At 39.4% G+C, this 21,368-nt stretch overlaps 1 protein-coding gene across 5 annotated transcripts in view; it reads right to left on the bottom strand.

Moving 5' to 3' along the window:
- The window catches only part of LRCH3 (leucine rich repeats and calponin homology domain containing 3), a 102,072-nt gene that overhangs the window by 59,710 nt on the left and 20,994 nt on the right, over positions 1-21,368 (bottom strand). For all 5 annotated transcript variants that reach the window (XM_054480580.2, XM_054480579.2, XM_054480577.2 and 2 more), the window contains 4 exons: positions 13,172-13,316; positions 10,922-11,048; positions 7,813-7,918; positions 1,118-1,254 (listed from right to left, as the gene is read on the bottom strand). In XM_054480580.2, the coding sequence (XP_054336555.1) occupies positions 1,118-1,254; positions 7,813-7,918; positions 10,922-11,048; positions 13,172-13,316 (515 nt within the window). The remainder of the gene's footprint in view (positions 1-1,117; positions 1,255-7,812; positions 7,919-10,921; positions 11,049-13,171; positions 13,317-21,368) is intronic.

Genomic DNA, 21,368 nt, shown 5'->3' with positions numbered 1-21,368 from the left:
TATCTACTAAAAATACAAAAAATTAGCCAGGCATAGTGGCGGGCGCCTGTACTCCCAGCTACTTGGAACGCTGAGGCAGGAGAATGGTGTGAACCCGGGAGGTGGAGCTTGCAGACAGCCGAGATTGCACCACTGCACTCCAGCCTGGGCAACAGAGCGAGACACCGTCTCACAAAAAAAATAAATAAAATAAAATAATAAAATAAAAGAGCTGAGGGAAAATAATGAGTTGGCAAAAATTTCTAGGTTGTAGGATGTCCAGCATCTACATGTAAAACTACCTTATAATTATTACTGTATAGCTTCATTTCAGTCACTGATAAACAAATGACCGAACTGTCTAAAGTAGGAATTTGTGACTTTAGAATTAGGAGGGTTATAATAACTATGATCAGAAAAAGAAATGTACGGATAGTTTTTAGCTCTGAAAGCTGAGTATTTTTATCTGTCTCTAGCATTTTTTTTTTTTTTTTTTTTTTTTGAGACGGAGTCTCGCCCTGTCGCCCAAGCTGGAGTGCAGTGGCGCCATCTCAGCTCACTGCAGCCTCCACCTCCTGGGTTCAAGTGATTTTCCTGCCTCAGCCTCCTGAGTAGCTGGGACTACAGGCGCCCACCACCACACCCGGCTAATTTTTGTATTTTTAGTAGAGATGAGGTTTCACCATGTTGGCCAAGATGATCTCGATCTCCTGACCTCATGATCCGCCCACCTCAGCCTCCCAAAGTGCTGGGATTACAGGCATGAGCCACTGCACCTGGCCTGTCTCTAGCATTTATGGTGTCTACACTCAAATTTTACTAGAAAAAATAAAGAAATTAACTAAAATTTTATTAGAAAAAAATTTAGGGAAGAATTCTTCAATTTAAAAAGAAATACCAATTTAGAGAAAGGAAAAACACTTCTGGAAACATTATCTTCTAATCCATTAATTCAAGGCTTCTCAAAAATACATATGTATGTGAATCTGTTTTAAAAGAAATTATTTTCTATCAGAATGATAAATGTACAGAAAATTTTAAATTTCATCCTTTGTCCAAAAAAAGTCCATGCCATGCTTCCACTATGCTTTACCTGATGCTTCCACCATGAGCTACCTGATGCTTCACCATGGTTTACCTGTGCAGGAGGTGATTGTAGTGGATTGTTATCTAGGGTGATTGTCTGTAGGTGCCTGAGGTTCCGATAACAAACAGGGATTGTGGTAATTTTATTGCATGAGAAGTCTAACCGTATCAAAGGCAACTCCGCCAGCTCTGCAAGAAGGTAAAATGGAAATGAACAATTAATTATGTTTTACAACTAGAGAATTTTTACAAAAGCTTCTAGTTAAATGTGATTTTAACACAGATATTTACTCCCATTCTCTTTTAGTGATTAACTGGTAGCAAAGTGGTAAAAATGAGAAAAGTGGTAGCAAAGTGGTAAAAATGAGATCCAGTTGCCTATAGATAGGATTACTAATAAAAAGCAGCTTTGACCCGCTCAGAACTACAGAAAGTCTCAGAAGCTGGAGGCCCTGATACCACAAGAAGGTGAGGATAACAAAAGGATTAGATAACACTCTATATAAAGAACAGTTAAATGCCTGGGTCCACAGCTCCCACTAACACAGCTAGGGCACTATCCTTCTCCAATGTTCCCAGGAGTCAGCAAGTTATTTTCTAGTGAAATTGAATCAAAAATGCTCTGAACTCAGGGATCCCAGGCACAATGGGAGGACAAAAGTCAGGAGGAGTTGCCAGCTGAAAATGGAGGAGTTAAGTCAATGTCTACACACTTAACATTAAGACCTCAGCACCTTCCCACCCCACCCTATCCTACTTCATCCCAGGAATGGCCGTAGTTAAGAATATACACAATAATGAAGAAGAAATGGAGCTTCTTTCTCTGGATAAACTTCACAGTCCCATATAAAAGGCCTTTATATAATGATACAGAATTTCTTCTAATAAAATACACAGCTTGTTTAATAACCATTATACAATTTCTGCCGAGTACACTGAGAACTTCTAATCAGCCATATAAAGATAGTATATGATCCACAGACATTTAGACGTCTCCAACACCAAAACCAACTAACTAATCAAAAAAAGGAACTCAGAAGAAACAGGTATTTTATAGAAAGCAGAAGAACATTTTGAAAAGCTAGACTATCTTTAGTTTCAGAAAGAGAAGGTCCTTAATCACTGAAACATAAAAGGAATATTTTTTAAAAATCACAGAATGAGTTTGTAGAAATGAAAAAATATAATGGTAGCAATTAAAAATTCCTAAGAATGGTTGGAACTATTTTACCATAAGGTAACACAAAATGACGCAGAAATGAATACTAAAAAATATAAGAAAAATCGGCTGGGCGCGGTGGCTCAAGCCTGTAATCTCAGTACTTTGGGAGGCCAAGGCGGGCGGATCACGAGGTCAGGAGATCAAGACCATCCTGGCTAACACGGTGAAACCCCGTCTCTACTAAAAATACAAAAAATTAGCTGGGCGTGGTGGTGGGAGCCTGTATCCCAGCTACTCGGGAGGCTGAGGCAGGAGAATGGCGTGAACCCAGGAGGCGGAGCTTGCAGTGAGCCGAGATCGCACCACAGCACTCCAGCCTGGGCGACAGAGCATGACTCTGTCTCAAAACAAAAAAAAAAAAAAAGAAAAATCATCAAAGAGGATCAACAAAGAGGTCTAATAACATCCAATTCAAAATAATTCAAAAAGGGGACAGAGAAACCAAAAGAAAGAAAATTATTAAAAAAAAAAAAAAAAGATATAAAACAATTTCCCAAAACGGAAGATATGGATCTCTGCTTTGGAAAGGGGCCCACCAAGTATCCAGTACATTAAATTAAAACAACTCATACTATGGCACATTAACATAAAATTTCAGAGCAGCAGATAAACAGGGAGCATCTTAAAATCTTCCAGAGAGCAAAAGCTGGTCACAAAAGACTGGGATTAGGAATGAATGGTATCAGATTTTCAACCATCAATTTTAAACACTGAAAGTGGAAAGTGAAAAAACACTTTAAAAAGTCTTCAAAGAAAATTGTTTTCAACCTGGATTTATAATCAAACAATCAAGGGGGAACATAGAATAAAGACATTTATTTTCCAGTGAAGTCTCAAAAATATGTTCTCCCATGATGTGTTCTTGGGAAGCTACTAGGAGATGTCCCCCAGCAAAACAGGGAGTAACTGAGGAAGATCCAGAGTCTAGGACTCAGAGTATTTAACACAGAAGAAAGAAAGCTGGGCAGCAGGCCAGGCACGGTGGCTCAGCCGGAGTCTAGGACTCAGAGTATTTAACACAGAAGAAAGAAAGCTGGGCAGCAGGCCAGGCACGGTGGCTCACGCCTGTAATCCCAGCATTTTGGGAGGCCGAGGGCGGGTGAATCACGAGGTCAGAAGTTCAAGACCAGCCTGGCCAAGATGGTGAAACCCCATCTCTACTAAAAATACAAAAGTTAGCTAGGCGTGGTGGCGGGCTCCTATAATCCCAGCTACTTGGGAGGCTGAGGCAGAGAATCACTTGAAGCCGGGAGGCAGAGGTTACCGTGAGCTGAGATCGTGCCACTGTACTCCAGCCTGGGTGACAGAGTGAGACTGTCTCAAAAAAAAAAAAAAAAAAAAAAAAAAAAATGCTGGGCAGCAATACTAGAGAACAGCCAGTCCATATCAGAAGAGAAAAAAAGGGCTCAGTGAGGCGGAAGTGTAGGGAAAAAAGGGATAGAGAATCTGGTCTGACTAGGAAGCCTGCTGGAAAAAGAGGGTGGAATTAGCCATAGACACACATAAAAATAAGCATATAAAAAGATAAGAAACTATTACCTATAGGAAAAAAAAAAAAAAAAGCCGGGCATGGTGGCTCATGCCTGTAATCCCAGCACTTTGGGAGGCCGAGGCAGGTGGATCACAAGGTCAGGGGTTCGAGACCAGCCTGACCAACGTGGTGAAACCCCATCTCTACTAAAAATACAAAAATTAGCTGGGCGTGTTGGCGGGCGCCTGTAATCCCAGCTACTCAGGAGGCTGAGGCAGGAGAATTGCTTGAACCCGAGAGGCAGAGGCTGTAGTGAGCTGAGATCATGCCACTGCACTCCAGCCTGGGCGACAGAGCAAGACTCTGTCTCAAAAAAAAAAAAAGAAAAAAAGAAAAAAACCAGCATGTACAAGAAAGGAAATAAAATCAGAGTACATCACTTGAATTGGCAGGGAACAATGTTTACATAATTCTAGTAATGTGAACACTGAGTAACAATTTAATCAGAAGTTGTGCTAAACCTACACTGGGAAGATAGGAGGAAAGCAGTAAAGGCATGGTATGGTGACAGTGTAAGGAAACTAAATCCTCATCTATCATCACAATAGGAAGCTGACATAACTGTCAAAGTTGCCCAAACCAGCAATAGCTATAAAAACATATCAATTAGAAATATGTCAGCAGTCTGGGCACTGTGGCTCATGCCTGTAATCTCAGCACTTTGGGAGGCTGAGGTGGGCGGATTGCTTGAGTCCAGGAGACCAGCCAGGGCAACATGGTGAGACCTTTGTCTCTACAAAACAATACAAAAATTTCTGGGTGTGATGGTGCATATCTGCAGTCCCAGCTACTTGGAAGGCTCAGATGGGAGGATGGCTTCAGCCCATGGAGTTCGAGGCTACAGTGAGCTCTGATCGCGCCATGCACTCCAGCCTGGGCAACAGAGTGAGGCCCTATCTCAAAAAAAAAAAAAAAAAAAAAAAGAGTCAAAGGAGTTTAATGAAGGTACATACTTTTGGCCATTGAAATTGGTGTGTAGGGAAGTTTGAGGCAGGGGAAGGATATTATTTAAGATTCTTGGCTGGGCGGGGTGGCTCACACTTGTAATCCCAGCATTTTGGAAGGCCGAGGCAGGTGGATCACGAGGTCAGGAGATCAAGACCATCCTGGGCAACATGGTGAAACCCCGTCTCTACTAAAAATACAAAAAAGGCCGGGCACGGTGGCTCACGCCTGTAATCCTAGCACTTTGGGAGGCTGAGGCAGGCGGATCATGAGGTCAGGAGTTTGAGACCAGCCTGGCCAACATAATGAAACCCTGTCTCTACTAAAAATACAAAAAAAAAAATAATTAACTGGGCATGGTGGCGGGCACCTGTAATCCCAGCTACTTGGGAGGCTGAGGCAGAAGAATCCCTTCAACCTGGGAGGCGGAGGTTGCAGTGAGCTGAGATCGTGCCACTGCACTCCAGCCAGGGTGACAGTGCGAGACTCCGTCTCAAAAAAAAAAAAAAAAAAGAAATAAAAATACAAAAATTAGCTGGGTGCAGTGGCGCGTGCCTGTAATGCCAGTTACTCGGGAGGCTGAGGCAGGAGAATGGCATGAACCCGGGAGGTGGAGCTTGTAGTGAGCCGAGATTGCACCACTGCACTCCAGCCTGGGTGACAGAGTGAGACTCTGTCTCAAGAAAAAAAAAAAAAAAAGACTCTTAATATTTTTAAATATTTTTTGAATGATGTAACATATTATTTGGTAAAAATTAATTTTAAATCAAAATGGCAATATAACAAAAGATATATGACATCTACCAAATTGCAATGTTAGAAATTACCAATTACGTAACACAAACTTCCACACGAATGAATGTAGCTGTTGGAATAAAGCTTCACTTGCCAACTCAGTTCAACTATATGTGCGGAGATTATAAAATAAACTGTCAAAAAAAATTGAAACTATTTGTGTGATAAACCATTTTGTCAGCAGTCTACAATCAAAATAAGATACAGAAATAAATTAGTTGATAAAACTATTAAGCTTCCATTGTCATCTGAAATGCTCAATTTTCATTTTGATTAAAACCCTAATATTCTCATCAATTGATTTCACACTAAATATTATTATAGGAGTAAGTCTTTGAAGACCAACCACAGTAGGTGAGTCCTGAGTACAGAGGTAACCCTAGAGAGAAATTTGGGTTTATAAGGTCCTAGAGGTCATGATTTTGGTTTTGCTAACCTTCATTTACACTCCTGAGTTGGTAGCAAACAGAACCAGGAGAAAATAAGGAAGGCCCTGAGGATAAAAAGTGTGAAGGTTCCTGGACAAGCCAAGTGCGAGGAAAGACATGTGAGGTTTTGGTTGCAGCAAGTCTATAAAAGTGGACTGAAAAGGTCACGTTCTTACACATTTACTTGGAATCCAAAATGTCAAAGCTCCACTAGTATGTTAGAACTAAATATTATGCTGGATCAAATTGGTATAAATATTTGAATTCCACGGGGAAAGCGAAAACATCATTAGTTAATTCAACATGTATTGTGGCCAGGCACAGTGGCTCACGCCTATAATCCCAGCACTCTGAGAGGCTGAGCAAGTGCAAGTGGATCTCTTGACCCAGGAGTTCGAGACCAGCCTGGGCAACATGGCAAAACCCCGTCTCTACTAAAAATACAAAAATTAGGTGGCGTGGTGGCAAGTGCCTGTAGTCTAAGCTACCTGGGAGGCTGAGGTGAGAGGATCACCTAAACCTGAGAAGTCGAGGCTGCAGTGAGCCATGTTCGTGCCACTGCACTCTAGCCTGAGCAATGGGAGTGAGACCCTGTCTCAAAACAAACAAAATATTGATTGTACACTGTAAGTCATATTTTGTCAAAGAACCCAGAAAAGCACTGTCATGAAAACACCTTGAGAAGATTCCTTGTTTTTCTGGAATGTTTACCAATAAATTTCTGTATTTGATTCAAATTAATCTAGAGAATAGTGCAGGGTAAAGTAAATGAGAGCACAGCTGAGACAAGACTTGCCATGAGCTGATGACTCTTATTGCTGGGTGACGAGCAGAAACATATAGGAAGAAATACATATTCTGGATCTCATAAAATAATAGCTCTCATTTTCATCTTCCTTTCTAGCATTCTCTAATTTGTGAAAGATTGATAAATTAGACTTCATTAATGTTTAATCATTTTTATCAATCAAATACATATATCAGAGCTTGCAGTCAGCCTAAGTAAATAACCCGTCTCTTAGCGCAGTCTCTCACCCCATTTATCATTCACTCTACACATCACTTCCACATGGTTCATTAGCCTCTGTTTGAACATCTCCAGTGACCGGTTAAGTTCAGGTCAAAGTCCATTTTTAAGTGAGTGCTAACTGCAGAAATGTTTTTCATTACACTACACTATCCCCTTATCCAAACATGTTACATTTCCCCCAAACAGTCATGCTTACTGAAATTTCCAGTGACCCTACCCTGAGTTATTAATTACATCGGTTGACAAGATCTAAAAATAAAATCAAAAGTCAAGAGTTATCAAACCTTTTCATTGAAGAGGCTTTTAAAATCCACAATAGAACAGATAACACTATTAAACAAACCATTAGATTTCAAACACTGGAGGTAACACACGCACAAAGACACACAGACACACATACACACTCTCTCTCTCCCTCCCCCTCCCCTTTTTTTAAACAGGGTCTCTTTCTGGTGCTCAGGCTAGAGTGCAGTGACGCCACCACAGCTCACTGCAGCCTTGGCCTCCTGGGCTCAGGGACTCCTCCCACCTCAGCTTCCTGAGTAGCTGGGACTACAAGAGTGCGCCAGCCCCCTGGGCTAATTTGTTAATTTTCTGTAGAGACAGACTCCCTATATTGCCCAGGCTGGTCTCGAATTCCTGGGTTCAAGCAATCCTCCCTCCTCGGCCTCCCAAAGTGTTGGGATTACAGGCATGAGCCACAGCGCCCAGCCTGGATGTAACCCTTATACATTTTTGTCTTGATTGGTCTGAGAGAGCTTTAAAATAATAAAACAATTATTTCATAGTTTCTTACCTTCAGGCAAATGTACTAGGTGATTTCTTCTTACATTAAGGTCTCTCAAGGACTCCAGGTTACCAATTTGGGAAGGTATAGTTTGAATTTCATTGCAGCTCACATCCTATTTTGAAAAGATACAAAATAAAGATTGTCCTAACATTACAAACTTGTCTGCTTTAAACTGTCTATAAAATTAGATATGTTTGGGAGACCTTCTGGTATCTCACTTAATAGCTTAATTCAATGGTTCTGAAAAGAGACTACCTACAGGTCTGAAGATTAACAAATTAAGAATACCATAATTCTGAGATCAGCCAAAATAATTTGTAAACCCATCATTATATGAACAGAGGGAAGCTGCCACATTAACACTTAAAATTCTTCCAATATGACTAAAAGAAAATAATACATTTACTATTTAGAAAAGGCTGCTTGCTGCTGAGTATGGTGGCTCATGCCTGTAATCCCAGCACTCTGGGAAGCTGAGGTAGGTGGATCGCGTGAGCCCAGGAGTTTCAGACCAGCCTGGGCAACATGGTAAGGCCTCGTCTCTATTTTCTTTTTTAAAAAAGAATAAAGAGACTGCTTGCCAAATTTTTCAATAAGCTTCAAATGTTAATTTCCTTAAAGTATGCTTAGAGAAAATACTATTTTTACTTTTCCTACCAATTAATAATTGAAGTAGAATCAGAAGCTAGACTTTTTTTTTTCTTTTTTTTGAGATGGAGTCTCGCTGTTGTCACCTGAGCTGGAGTTCAATGGCACGATCTCAGCTCACTGTAACCTCCGCCTCCCGGGTTCCAGCAATTCGCCTGCCTCAGCCTCCCAGGTAGCTGGGATTACAGGCACCCACCACCACACCCAGCTAATTTTTGTATTTTTAGTACAGATGGGGTTTCATCATGTTGACCAGGCTGGTCTCGAACTCCTGACCTCAGGTGATCCACCTGCCTCAGCCTCCCAAAGTGCTGCGATTATAGGCATGAGCCACCGTGCCCGGCCAGAAGCTAGACTTCTGAGTCCAATGCTCTAGGCATTAAAACGGTTCTAAAAGAAGCTGAAAGGATATAGGTTCAAATCCTAGCTAGAAAAAAAAAAAGTTGAAAGCATAGAAAAATCGAGTCTGAGCCAAAAGGTAATAGCAATGTATAATCTCTCAGAAAATACGTATGTTGAAAACAGCAGTTTGCTTTCATTTAATGAAGAGGAAAAAAACAGCGAGCCAACAAGGATGTTGCTGAAAGACCATCAGATGGGAATGGAAAGCTTTAGGGACACTCATTCATTTTTTATTTTTATTTTTTTCAGACGGAGTCTCACTCTGTTGCCCAGACTGGAGTGCAGTGGTGTGATCTTGGCTCACTGCAACCTCTGCCTCCCAGGTTCAAGCGATTCTCCTGCCTCAGCCTCCCAAGTTGCTGGGATAACAGGTGCGTGCCACCACGCCTGGCTAATTTTTGTATTTTTAGTAGAGATGGGGTTTCACCATGTTGGTCAGGCTGGTCTCGAACTCCTGACCTCCGGCGATCTGCCCCCCTCGGCCTCCCAAAGTGCTAGGATTACAAGTGTGAGCCACCGCGCCTGGCCAAGACACTAATTCTTATACTGCCACAAGTTCCTTATGACTGAGGATATCAACCTCTTTTGTAGAAAACAAAAAGCAGCTTCTATAACACATCTCTATCTTTTAAGTATTTAGGATTGAATAAGTAGAAACAAAATGTTTAAATGATTTGAAAATAAGAATTTGAATTAGAGTATAGTTTACTTCTAGTTCATGTTTTTAACCCAAGTTCTAAAGAGATGCTGATAAACATACATTCTGATCTTTATGTCCTAGGTCTAACTGGCTCCAAAAATAGTGGCCTAGAATGTAGACTCTAGTTTAAATATATTTGTGGATTTTCCCATGTAACATCTTATATTCATAATCTACCTGGAAAAAGTGATCCAACTATATTACATATGTATTAATTTATGATAACCATCTTCCATCTTTGTTAATAAACCTACACGAAACCATACCCCTAAATCCTAATGGATATAACTGTACTTGACCACTTCAGAAAGAGTTAAGGTAGTCTGGTTTCAAACACTATTTATGTTATATAACCTTAGGCAAGTTATTTAACCTATTTGAGTGCTAGCTTCCTCAGCTATAAAATGAAAATAATTTTAGTAGTCAATTCATAATATTATTATGGTGATTAAATGAGAAAATTGTTATTCCCATGCTCAGAAGGTAAATACTCAAGAAGTGATTAGGTGAAGGAGTTCAATTAAGTGTCTTAGGAAATACAGGGCAACAGGGCTGGGCAAGGTGGCTCACGCCTGTAATCCCAGCACTTTGGGAGGCCGAGGTGGGAAGATCACAAGGTCAGGAGATCGAGACCATCCTGGCTAACATGGTGAAACCCTGTCTCTACTAAAAATACAAAAAAATTAACCAGGCACGGTGGCAGGCGCCTGTGGTCCCAGCTACTTAGGAGGCTGAGGCAGGAGAATGGCGTGAACCCGGGAGGCAGAGCTTGCAGTGAGCCGAGATTGCGCCACTGCACTCCAGCCTGGGCGACAGAGCGAGACCCCGTCTCAAAAAAAAAAAAAAACCAAACATGGCAATGAAGTATATTTTACTTTATAGAGTGGGAGATAGGTTCTAAAGATATAATGTAAGGCAAAAAATAAACGTGACCTTTGTAGTGCCATTCCCCTACAGGAGCTAATCAAAAATTACAATATTGATGATACAAACAAATTTATTTTGAAAAATTCGATCATATTAACATATCTCAAAAATTTAATGACACAGAAATCATTTAATATTCGTTAGAACCTAATTCTAATGACCTTTTCCCATCTGTGTGGGCCGATTAGGCTTGTACTTTCCGTTCGTAATTCTGCGTGCCAACCACTTGAGTACGGAAAATTCAGTACATGATTCATTACCAATACTGGAAAATAAGTCAAAAACATATATCAATAATAAATCTTTGCCATATAAAAGACTATGGTATGACTTTGTATATGTATCTCTCTCCAAGGTTTCATATATATATATACACACACACACACACACAATACATACACACACACACACATTGGACAATCAAAAATATTAACTTACAAGTTCCATCAAATGTCTGAGGTGTCCAATTTCTTCTGGAAGTGACACCAATTTGTTATTACTAGCAATTAAGACTTTCAATGGCAAATTACACAAGTGTACCGGCAATGTTGACAGTTGGTTCCGACTAAATGGGTAAGTAGAAAGAGAGAAGAATCAGAGTCCACCACTGAAGAAAAATTTTCCCTCTTTCTCACGCTATACTCAGTAAAATAACAAATATGAGTCTTGCAAGAAACAGGGTACTGGAGTTCTAGCCTTCATTTTATTGGTGGTCAGCTTTATGGTTACAGGCACAGTGTTGAACTTAATCTGCATCTTACAGAGATTTCTCATCTGTAAACTGAAGATCTTAATATCTCCCTACCTATCTTACAGGGCTCTTGCAGAATAAAACTCCTTTGCAAATAATGAGGTACTACATAAACATAGTATTATTTTATTAAAGTAACATTTATGTAGGAAAAGATTTTTTAAAAGGTGGATAATATCATCCTCCTTACTTCTGAAGAAGATTTATAAACAGAACTTGTAATCTACTTCCCTCATTACAATATTATAATCAAATGCACATAAATGTGAAAATGTAGCTCTATGGAAAAAAAGCAGTAAGTTGTGATTTCATAGATCACACCAACTAAGTTACAGGTAAAGAATTTTTATTTATACAAAAACATGCAAACCAGAACTAAAAGTAAAATAATAAAACACATCTATCGGCCAGGCGCAGTGGCTCACGCCTGTAATCCCAGCACTTTGGGAGGCCAAGGCAGGTGGATCACCGGAGGTCAGGGGTTCGAGACCAGCCTGGCCAACATGGCGAAACCCCATCTCTACTAAAAATACAAAATTAGCCGGGTGTGGAGGCATGTGCCTGTAATCCCAGCTACTCGGGAGGCTGAGGCAGGAGAATGGCTCGAACCCGGGAGATGGAGGTTGTGGTGAGCCAAGATCGCACCATTGCACTCCAGCCTGAGCAACAAGAGTAAAACCCTGTTTCAAAAGAAAAAGAAAAAAAAAAAAACCACATCTATCAAGATAAAAATTAATTAGATTTTTACGTATGTAAATTTAACCTCTTATTCCTTAGGACCAATTCCCTCCCCATTTGTAAGATCTTTTACTGAGATCATAAGCCACACTTTTTAATCCAGTAACAATTCCACTCCCAGACATCTATCTTAAGGAAAGAGAAAAGTAAATATTTACATACAAAATTCTCTACTAATATTATTTTTATCATGGTGAAAAACTGGAAGAAACTAAAGATCCCAGAGAAAAATTTATTTTCAACAGTATATAAACTGTACAACAAAATAATTACATACAAAAATAGTTTTAAAAAATGTTTCATGATAAGGGGAAAACTCATTTAAAAATCTGACTAAAAGCCTGGAAAAACAGAAGGAAAAGATCACTTATAAAATTAAGATACATTTTGATGAATTTCCTTTATATTTTTCCACATTTGCACATTATCTTCAATGAACATTTGCAACTTTTATAGTGAAATAAAACAACAAGAGTTATTTTAAGATGTGAAAGTGGAGTAGACTAGTTGAATAAATGCATTCATACATTCAGAACTTAACATGCAAAAATACATGGTCACAAGAAACAAAGTAATTTCAGATCTATTATTCTTATTTAATGAAGCTAATTAGAAAATGTAATTGGAGAAGCACTGCTACAAGACTGCTGCAAGCTCCTCAGGCAAATGGCTCAGTAAGGTTTGTTAATTACAGGCATCCCCAACTAACAACAGCTGACTTAAAATTTTTTGGCTTTATGATGGTGGGAAAGCAATATACATTCAGTAGAAACCACACTTTACTACACTATCTAGTAAACTGTATGAGCTATTCAATACTTTATTATAAAATAGGCCTTGTGTTAAAATATTTTGCCCAACTGTAGCCTAAGACAAGTGTTTTGAGCACACTTAAAGTAGGCTAGGCTAGGCTATAAAGTTTGGTGGATTATGTGGGAAATGCATTTTCAACTTAGATGGGTTTACTGGGATGTAACCCCACTGTAGTAAGTCAGGGAGCATCTGTACTGCAAAGCCAAAGATAAAGAGAGAAACTGGAGGGACATAGGAAATACTGTTAATATATCCAAGAGCACATACAGAAACTGCTGATATGAATAGATAGCATATATACAGGTAAATATTTTAGGGAAAGAGAGGGGAAAATTGAAAAGATCACATAAAACCAAAAATTTAAAATAAGAAAACAATATTCTTACCTAATATTTAAGAATGTTAGAGCTTGTAGGTTTAAAATTGCCTCTGGAATATACCGAATACAATTTTGGTACAAGTTGAGATTTTCCAGAGAAACAAAGTGACATGCTTCTATAGGAATTTCTGAAAGGCGATTTCGCGACAGGTCTAAAAGAAAAATTAAATTAGGTTTAAAATCAATCCTTGGAACATATTTTATTGAAATCTTTTGATTTTCCACATAAACTAAAAAATAAAACTATTATTCTTTAAAAGTAACACAACTTCTAAGGCATATCTGCTTACAAATTATATCAAAGATCGTATCATTCAGTTCAAAATATCCTAAAACAAACACATCCCTAAAATCCACCTTCCTAAAGGCACAGAAAATATGCTGAGGTTTTTGAAAAGCAAAACAAAAAATACTGTCCCTTTATTCCCCAAAGATGATCAAGGTCAGGTCACAAAGACTCAGGAACCATCTTTATTCCCAATGGCCAAAGATGAGGCAATCTGAGCTTTGATAAAGATGACTGCAGTAGACTGAAATTCATCACATATATTGAACTACATGAGTTTATGACACACACCCACAAAAGATGACAGAGAACTAATATACTATCTTGTAAACTGGTGATAAGGTTTGCCTGTGTCCCCATCCAAGTCTCAACTTGAATTGTATTCCCCAGAATTCCCGCATGCTGTGGGAGGGACCCAGTGGAGAGGTAATTCAATCATGGAGGCCGGTTTTTCCGTGTTATTCTCGTGACAGTGAGTAAGTCTCACGAGATCTTATGGGTTTATCTGGGGTTTCCACTTTTGCTCCCTCATTTTCTCTTGCTGCTGCCATGTAAGTAAGTGCCTTTTGCCTCCCGCCATGATTCTGAGGCTTCCCAGCCATGTGGAACTTTAAGTTCCATTAAACCTCCTTTTGTTCCCAGTTTCAGGTCTGTCTTTATCAGCAGCATGAAAACGAACTAAAACAACTGAAGGAAAAATCAAACATTTGAGGAAATTAAGAGAAAAAAAATCAAACATTTATCCTGCCTTCCCCATATAAAGGTATCACTGAGTAAACAATAGATGTATGGGAGCATCTCTCTATAAAAGTATTCTAGCTATGAATAAAAAAGAATGATAGAATATCACAATTTTGAAACCCCTATGAATTAATGGATCTAGAATTGCCCATCAATGACTGTTATCTTTACAAAAGATAATCAGAAATTACATGCCTCAGGCCAGGCGCTGGTGGCTCACGCCTGTAATCCCAGCACTTTGGGAGGCCGAGGTGGGTGGATCACTTGAGGTCAGGAGTTTGAGACCAGCCTGCCCAACATGGTGAAACCCCATCTCTACTAAAAATACAAAAGTTAGCCGGGCGTGGTGGCACACACCTGTAATCCCAGCTACTCGGGAGGCTGAGGCAGGAGAATCGCTTGAACCTGGGAGGCAGAGGTTGTAGTGAGTAGAGATGGAGCCACTGTACTCCAGCCTGGGCAACAGAGCAAGATTCTGTCTCAAAAAAAAAAAAAAAAAAAAAAAAGAAAAAAAGAAATTATATGCCTCCCATTAGAAGAACAGAACCTATGGTCTTGCCAAAGGAACAGAACCTGAGTCTGATTAAGCATCTGGATCAGCTGCAAACTTTCAGAAAATGCAGAGGACAAAGGAATATGATGACAAACCATCCCTCTATCATTACCCATTTTGATTTAATTAATTACTGTGAGATTCATTTGCTTACCACTGTTTTCTCTTTTTTTTTTTAATCATAAAGTCACGGTTGGGAATGACTACAGTCAACGATCATTTATTGTACGTTTTGAAATAACTAAAAGAGTATAATTGGATTATTTGTAACACAAAGCATCAATGCTTGGGGTGATGGGTACCCCATTTACCCTGATGTGATTATTACACATTGTATGGCTCTATCAGAGTATCTCACAGACCCCATAAATATATGCAGCCACTACGTACTCAAAGAAATTTAAAAAACTATAAGATACCACTTCATACCCATTCAGATAACTAAAAAGGAAAAAACAACAGGTGTTGGTAAGGTGGAGAAATTGGAACCTTTGTGCTTTGCTGGGTGGAAAGTAAAATGGTACAGCCACTGTGGAGAAGAATATGGCAGTTCCTCAAAAAATCAAACACGGAAGTATATTTATGATCCATACAATCCAACAATTCCACTTCTGGGAATAGAATGAAAAGAACTGGTTGGGTGTGGTGGCTTGCGCCTGTAATCCCAGCACTTTGACAGGCCGAGGTGGGTGGATCATTTGAGGTCAGGAGTTCGAGACCAGCCTGGCCAATATGGAGAAACCCCGTCTCTACAAAATATACAAAAATTAGCCAGGCATGGTGGCATGTGCCTGTAATCTCAGCTACTTGGGAGGCTGAGACAGGAGAATCACTTGAACCCAGGAGGCTGTTTGAAGGTTTCTCAAAAAACTAAAAACAGAGCCACCATATGATCCAGCTTGGTTCCAGTGAGCCGAGATGGCGCCACTACACTCCAGCTTGGGCGACAGAGCAAGACTCCACCTCAAAAAAAAAAAAAAGAACTGAAAGCAGGGACTTGAACAGATATTTGTAGGCCAATATTTACATCAGCATTATTCACAACAGTCAAAAGATGGAAACAAACCAAATGTCTACCAACAGGTGAACAGATATTTCCATCAATGTGTTATACGCATACAATGGAATATTATTCTACATTCAAAAAGGAATAAAATTCTTTGACATGCTACAACATGAAGTTTGCAAACATTATGGAGTGAAATATGCCAGACATCAAAGGATAAATATGATTCCATTTATATGAAGTCCCTAGAACAGCCAAATTCATAAAAGACATAAAGCAGAATGATTACCAGGAAGTAATGAGGAGTTAGTGTTTAACGCATACAGAGTTGCAGTGGATTTAGTTGGTGATAGCTGCACAACAGTATGAAGGTACTTAATACCACTGAACAGATGCTTAAAAATGGGTAAAATGGCATATTTTACCACAACAATTTTAAAAATCAAATATGTAGTACTCAAAGTGGAAAAGAAATGTAATCTGCCTCTTCTTAGTGACATGTACCTTAAAAATCTCTAAAATTATGGACTTTTCTAATAACCATATGTCTCAGCAATAAAATGAATAATACACAAATTACAGAAATAAAATTCCAAAGTATTCCTGAACTTCAAATCTCAAAACTTAGTCTCACAACTGTGTAACAGAGACTGGCAGTTAGTAACTTCTTTCCTTCTTAACCCCATTTCTCTCTGCCAGGGAGAAAAATGCTTAATATTTCATTCTATTTGGCTATGTAATTATGACATTACGACTTATTTCTTTAAATCTCAGTAACTAAGCCAGGAAAACCAAGGTTCATTCCAGTCCAAACACAAATTAATGTTTTCAACAGTATGGCATTTATTAAGAAATGCTAGCAGTCAAAAGTCTTGTGTTCTTCTAATAACTCCTCCAGGCGGTCCCACGCAGTGACATCATCCTTACCCAATCAGCCCATTATGCAAAACCCACATGTACAGTACCATCATTTTCTGTGAGAACAGACACTACTATAAATGCGAAAATGGCCAGGGATGATGACAAATAATCTGTATAAGAGATTTTCAACACTGAGCAATGTAAAACTGTAAATATTATAGGAATAATATTCTTTAACATATAAAGAAATGGTAAATGCAAACTATGAAAATTTCTGAAATACACAATCAATATGAAATAAACTAAAAAGTAAAGTTATTTTCAAAAAGTCCCTAAAGAATTATATAAAAGTAGCAATTTAAAATATTATTTGATAGCTATTTAGCAAATCACAATGATACTGCTCATGGCGCATCCCACAGACCAAAGTTTAAACACCAAGAATACAGACAGCAGCACAGTCACTGAAGACCCCGTGATGAGTCATGAGAGTGGGTTACGTGTTTCAGACTTTCTGTTTACATCTGTCACATTTAAAAACACTCCTTGCTTAGGTATTTCCTTTTCGTTTTCAACCACCTTACCATTCCCATGAAAATTTTACTGAGATAATGCAATAAAAATCATTTTAGCTATTAATATTAATTATGTAACCCAGGGAGATCACAAAACATAGTTTTTCTAATGCTTTTCATTCAAAAGTCATATTTTTTTTTACTTGACTTTAGGTTATCTTTTAAAAACTGTTAACTTTTATTTTTATCAAAATAGTATATTTATATAACTTTAAATGCCATTTTAGTGACTTCCACTTCCGGGAAGATGAAACAAATGTACTTTTTCCTTTTTCTGTTTTTTCTCCACAATAATTTAAAAAACTAAATGTGTATACTCAGAGTAGAAATGTAATCTGCCTCTTGTTAGTGACACGTACCTTAAAAATCTCTAAAATTATGTAAAATTTTAATTTATAACTAAAAACCCGAGATAAAATATATAAAACAGATATAAGGTTGAGAGAAGATGGCTAGGAACCTCAGGACTCAAGGAACAATAGCAATGAATTCCCTGGGTTTTCTTTTTGCCTCATGCATCCCAGACTTGGAGCTGACCTCTCCAAGTTTAAAAATAAAATAGCCAGGCATGGTAGCTCATGCCTGTCATCCCAGGACTTTCAGAGGCAGAGGCTGGTGAATCACCTAAGGTCAGCAGTTCAAGACCAGCCTGGCCAACATGGTGAAACCCCGTTTCTAAAATACAAAAATAAGCTGGGCGTGGTGGTGGGCACCTGTAATCTCAGCTACTCAGGAGGCTGAGGCAGGAGAATTCCTTGAACCCAGGAGATGGAGGCTGCAGTGAGCCTAGATCGTGCCGCTGAACTCCAACCTGGGAGTGAAACTCCATCGCAAAAAATAAAAATAACAAAATAATAATAAAGCACCAGGAAAGGGTAGCTTAGCAAGACAGAAAACTTTTAGATAATAACTGCTCTATTCCACCCAAATATCTCAGAAAAAAACTGGAAAAAAACAGGCTTCCCATGCAACCTTTGAGTAGCCTCACCCCTACTCAAAGGTTATGTGGGGAGCCTAAATTTCCATCCTTGCCAGACTGTAATGACTCTTATAATCCCCAAAATGCACAACTGAAAACATTTACAATACTAAGGACCAGGAAGATTTCAAACCGAATAAAAAACAATAAATGCCAACACTAAGATGACAGAGATGCTAGACCATCCTAAGAATGCTTCAGAGAGCAATTACAGACTCTCTTGTAACAAATGAAAACCAGAAAGCCTCAACAACAACAACAAAAAAAAACAGAAGGTCTCAAGAAAGAAGATATGAAGGGGAAACAAACAAACAAACAGAAAAAGCTCAATGGATGGGTTCAACAGCAGAGTGGAGGGCAGAAAGGAAAGAATCAGTGAGCTGCAAGACAGAACAGAAATTACCCAGTCTGAACAACAGAGAGAAAACAGACTGGGAAAAAAAAAAAAAAAAAAGACTGAACAGAGCAAGGACTTATGGGACTGTAACAATAATCTAACACTCATGTCATCAGAATCCTGGAAAAAGAGAAGGAGGTCAGGGCTGAATACGTCAGCATTTCTCAGGGCTGGAAAATGAACTGAAGTGAAAGCTTCCTAAGTTTGGCAAGAGTCATGAACCTATAGATTCAAGAAGCTGAGCAAACCCCAAAGAGGATAAACCCAAAGACATCCACAGGACACATTATAGCCAAACTTCTGAAAACAGAAGACAGAGAAAAAAAGTCTTTTTTTTTTTTTTTTTTTTTTTTAGACAGGGTCTCACTCTGTTACCCCAGCTGGAGTGCAGTGGCACCATCATGGCTCACTGCAACCTCTACCTCTTGGGCTCGAGAGATCCTCCCACCTCAGCCTCCTGAGGAGCTGGGACTACAGGCACACACTACCACTCCTGGCTAATTTTTGTATTTTTTGTAGAGAAGACGTCTCACAATCTTAGCGATCTTTACAAAATCTTTACAAAAGATTTTGTAAAAATGGGGTCTCAGGGGCCAGGCGCAGTGGCTCACACCAGTAATCCCAGCACTTTGGGAGGCTGAGGCGGGTGGATCACTTGAGGTCAGGAGTTCAAGGGCAGCCTAGACAACATAGTCAAACTCCACACCAAACTAATTTTGTATTTTTAGTAGAGACAGGGTTTCACCATGTTAACCAGGCTGGTCCCGAACTCCTGGCCTCAAGTGATGCTCCTGCCTTGGCCTCCCAAAGTGCTGGGATAACAGCCATGAGCCACCGTGCCTGGCCAAGAAAAAAAAAAATATTGAAAGCAGTAAGAGAGAGACAATTGAAATGACAGTAGATTTCATATCAGAAACCACGGAAGCCAGAAAGAAGTGGCAGAACATCGTCCTATTTTTTTTCTGAGATAGTCTCACTCTGTCACCCAGGTTGGAGTGCAGTGGCACGATCACGGTTCACTGCAGCTCTGATCTCCTGGGCTCGAGTGATCCTCCCACCTCAGCCTTCCAGGTAGCTGAGACTACAGGCATGTGCCACCATGCCCAGCTAATTTTTGGAAAGATGGGGTTTCGCCACATTGCCCAGGCTGGTCTTGAACTCCTGGGCTCAAATGATCTTCTCATCTCGGCCTCCCAAAGTGTTTCAATTACAGGCATGAGCCACTGCGCCTGGCCCAACATCTTCAATCACTAAAAGACAGACTGTTCACCCAGAATTGTATATATATCCAGCAAAATGTCCTTCAGGAATCAAGAGGAGATCACCACATTCTCAGATGAATGAAAGCGGAGAGAGTCTGTAGCAGCAGATGTAATCTAAAAGAATGAGTAATGGAAGTTCTCTAAATAGAAAGGAAGTGGTGAAAGAAAGGAATCTTAAAACACCAAGAAAGGACACAGTGTATGAGTTCGCTAGAGCTGCCACAATAAAATACCACACAGTGGGCAGCTGAAACAATACAAATGTATTTTCTCAAATTCTGGAGGCTAGAAGTCTGAGATGAAGGTGTTAGCAGGGTTGGTTTCTTCTGAGGTCTCTCTCACTGGCTTGCAGATGCTGTCTTCTCTCTGAGTCTTCATATCATCTTTCCTCATTGTCTTTATCCTAATCTCCTCTTACAGGGACATCACTTGTATTGACTTACGGCCCAACCAAATGATGCCATCTTAACTTAATTACCTCTTTTAAAGTACTACCTCCAAACACAATCGCAGGTACTGAGAGTTAGGACTTCAATGTATGAATTTGTGGGTGATGGACAAAATTCAGTACATAACACTAAGCAAAAATATAGGTAAATACAAAAGACTTTTCTTCTCTTGAGTTTTCCAAATTATATTGGAAGCAAAAATTACAAGATTATTTGATGTGATTCTAAATATTTATAGAGAAAATATTTAAGACAACTATAACAGGGAAGGAAAAGGGACGTGAAGGGGGTAAGGTTTCTATACTTCACTCAAACTCATAAAATAAGGATACCAATAGACTGACAAGTTAGACTTCTCTCATGTAATAACTAGGGCAACAATGAAGAGAGCTACACAAAGAGATACACTCAAAAACACTACAGAGAAATAAAAATGGAATTCTAAAAAATGTTCACGAAACCCACGGGAAGGCAAGAAAAAGAACACAGAAAGGAAAACAAAGGAAACAACAAACAAAATGGCAGACTTAGGCCCTAACACATCAACAATGATATGAAATACAAATTATCTAAAAGACAGATCAAATGACCAAAATACAGAGATTAGCAAAGTGGATTTAAAAACATGATGTGGCCAGGCGCGGTGGCTCACACCTGTAATCTCAGCACTTTGGGAGGCCAAGGTGGGCAGATCACGAGGTCAGGAGATCGAGACCATCCTGGCTAACACAGTGAAACCCCGTCTCTACTAAAAAGAAATACAAAAAAATGAGCCAGGCGTGGTGGCGGGCACCTGTAGTCCCAGCTACTCAGGAGGCTGAGGCAGGAGAATGGTATGAACCTGGGAGGTGGAGCTGGCAGTGAGCCGAGATCACACCACTGCACTCCAGCCTGGGCGACAGAGCGAGACTCCGTCTCAAAAAAAAAAAAAAAAAAAGATGCAACTCTATGTTATTTACAAGAAACTCACTTCAAGTAGAAGGATATAGGCTGAAAGTAAAAATTAGCACCCAAACAGGAGAGGTCTAATTCCTCGTTAACTCCCAATACCTGCTCCCCTAAAGCAATCACTTTTAACTCCTGTATATGTGTGTG

Source organism: Pongo pygmaeus, chromosome 2, assembly GCF_028885625.2.
Source record: "Pongo pygmaeus isolate AG05252 chromosome 2, NHGRI_mPonPyg2-v2.0_pri, whole genome shotgun sequence".
NCBI classification, from domain to species: domain Eukaryota; kingdom Metazoa; phylum Chordata; class Mammalia; order Primates; family Hominidae; genus Pongo; species Pongo pygmaeus.
Note: the sequence above shows the minus strand (reverse complement) of the source record. Positions and strands in the feature narration are given on the sequence as shown.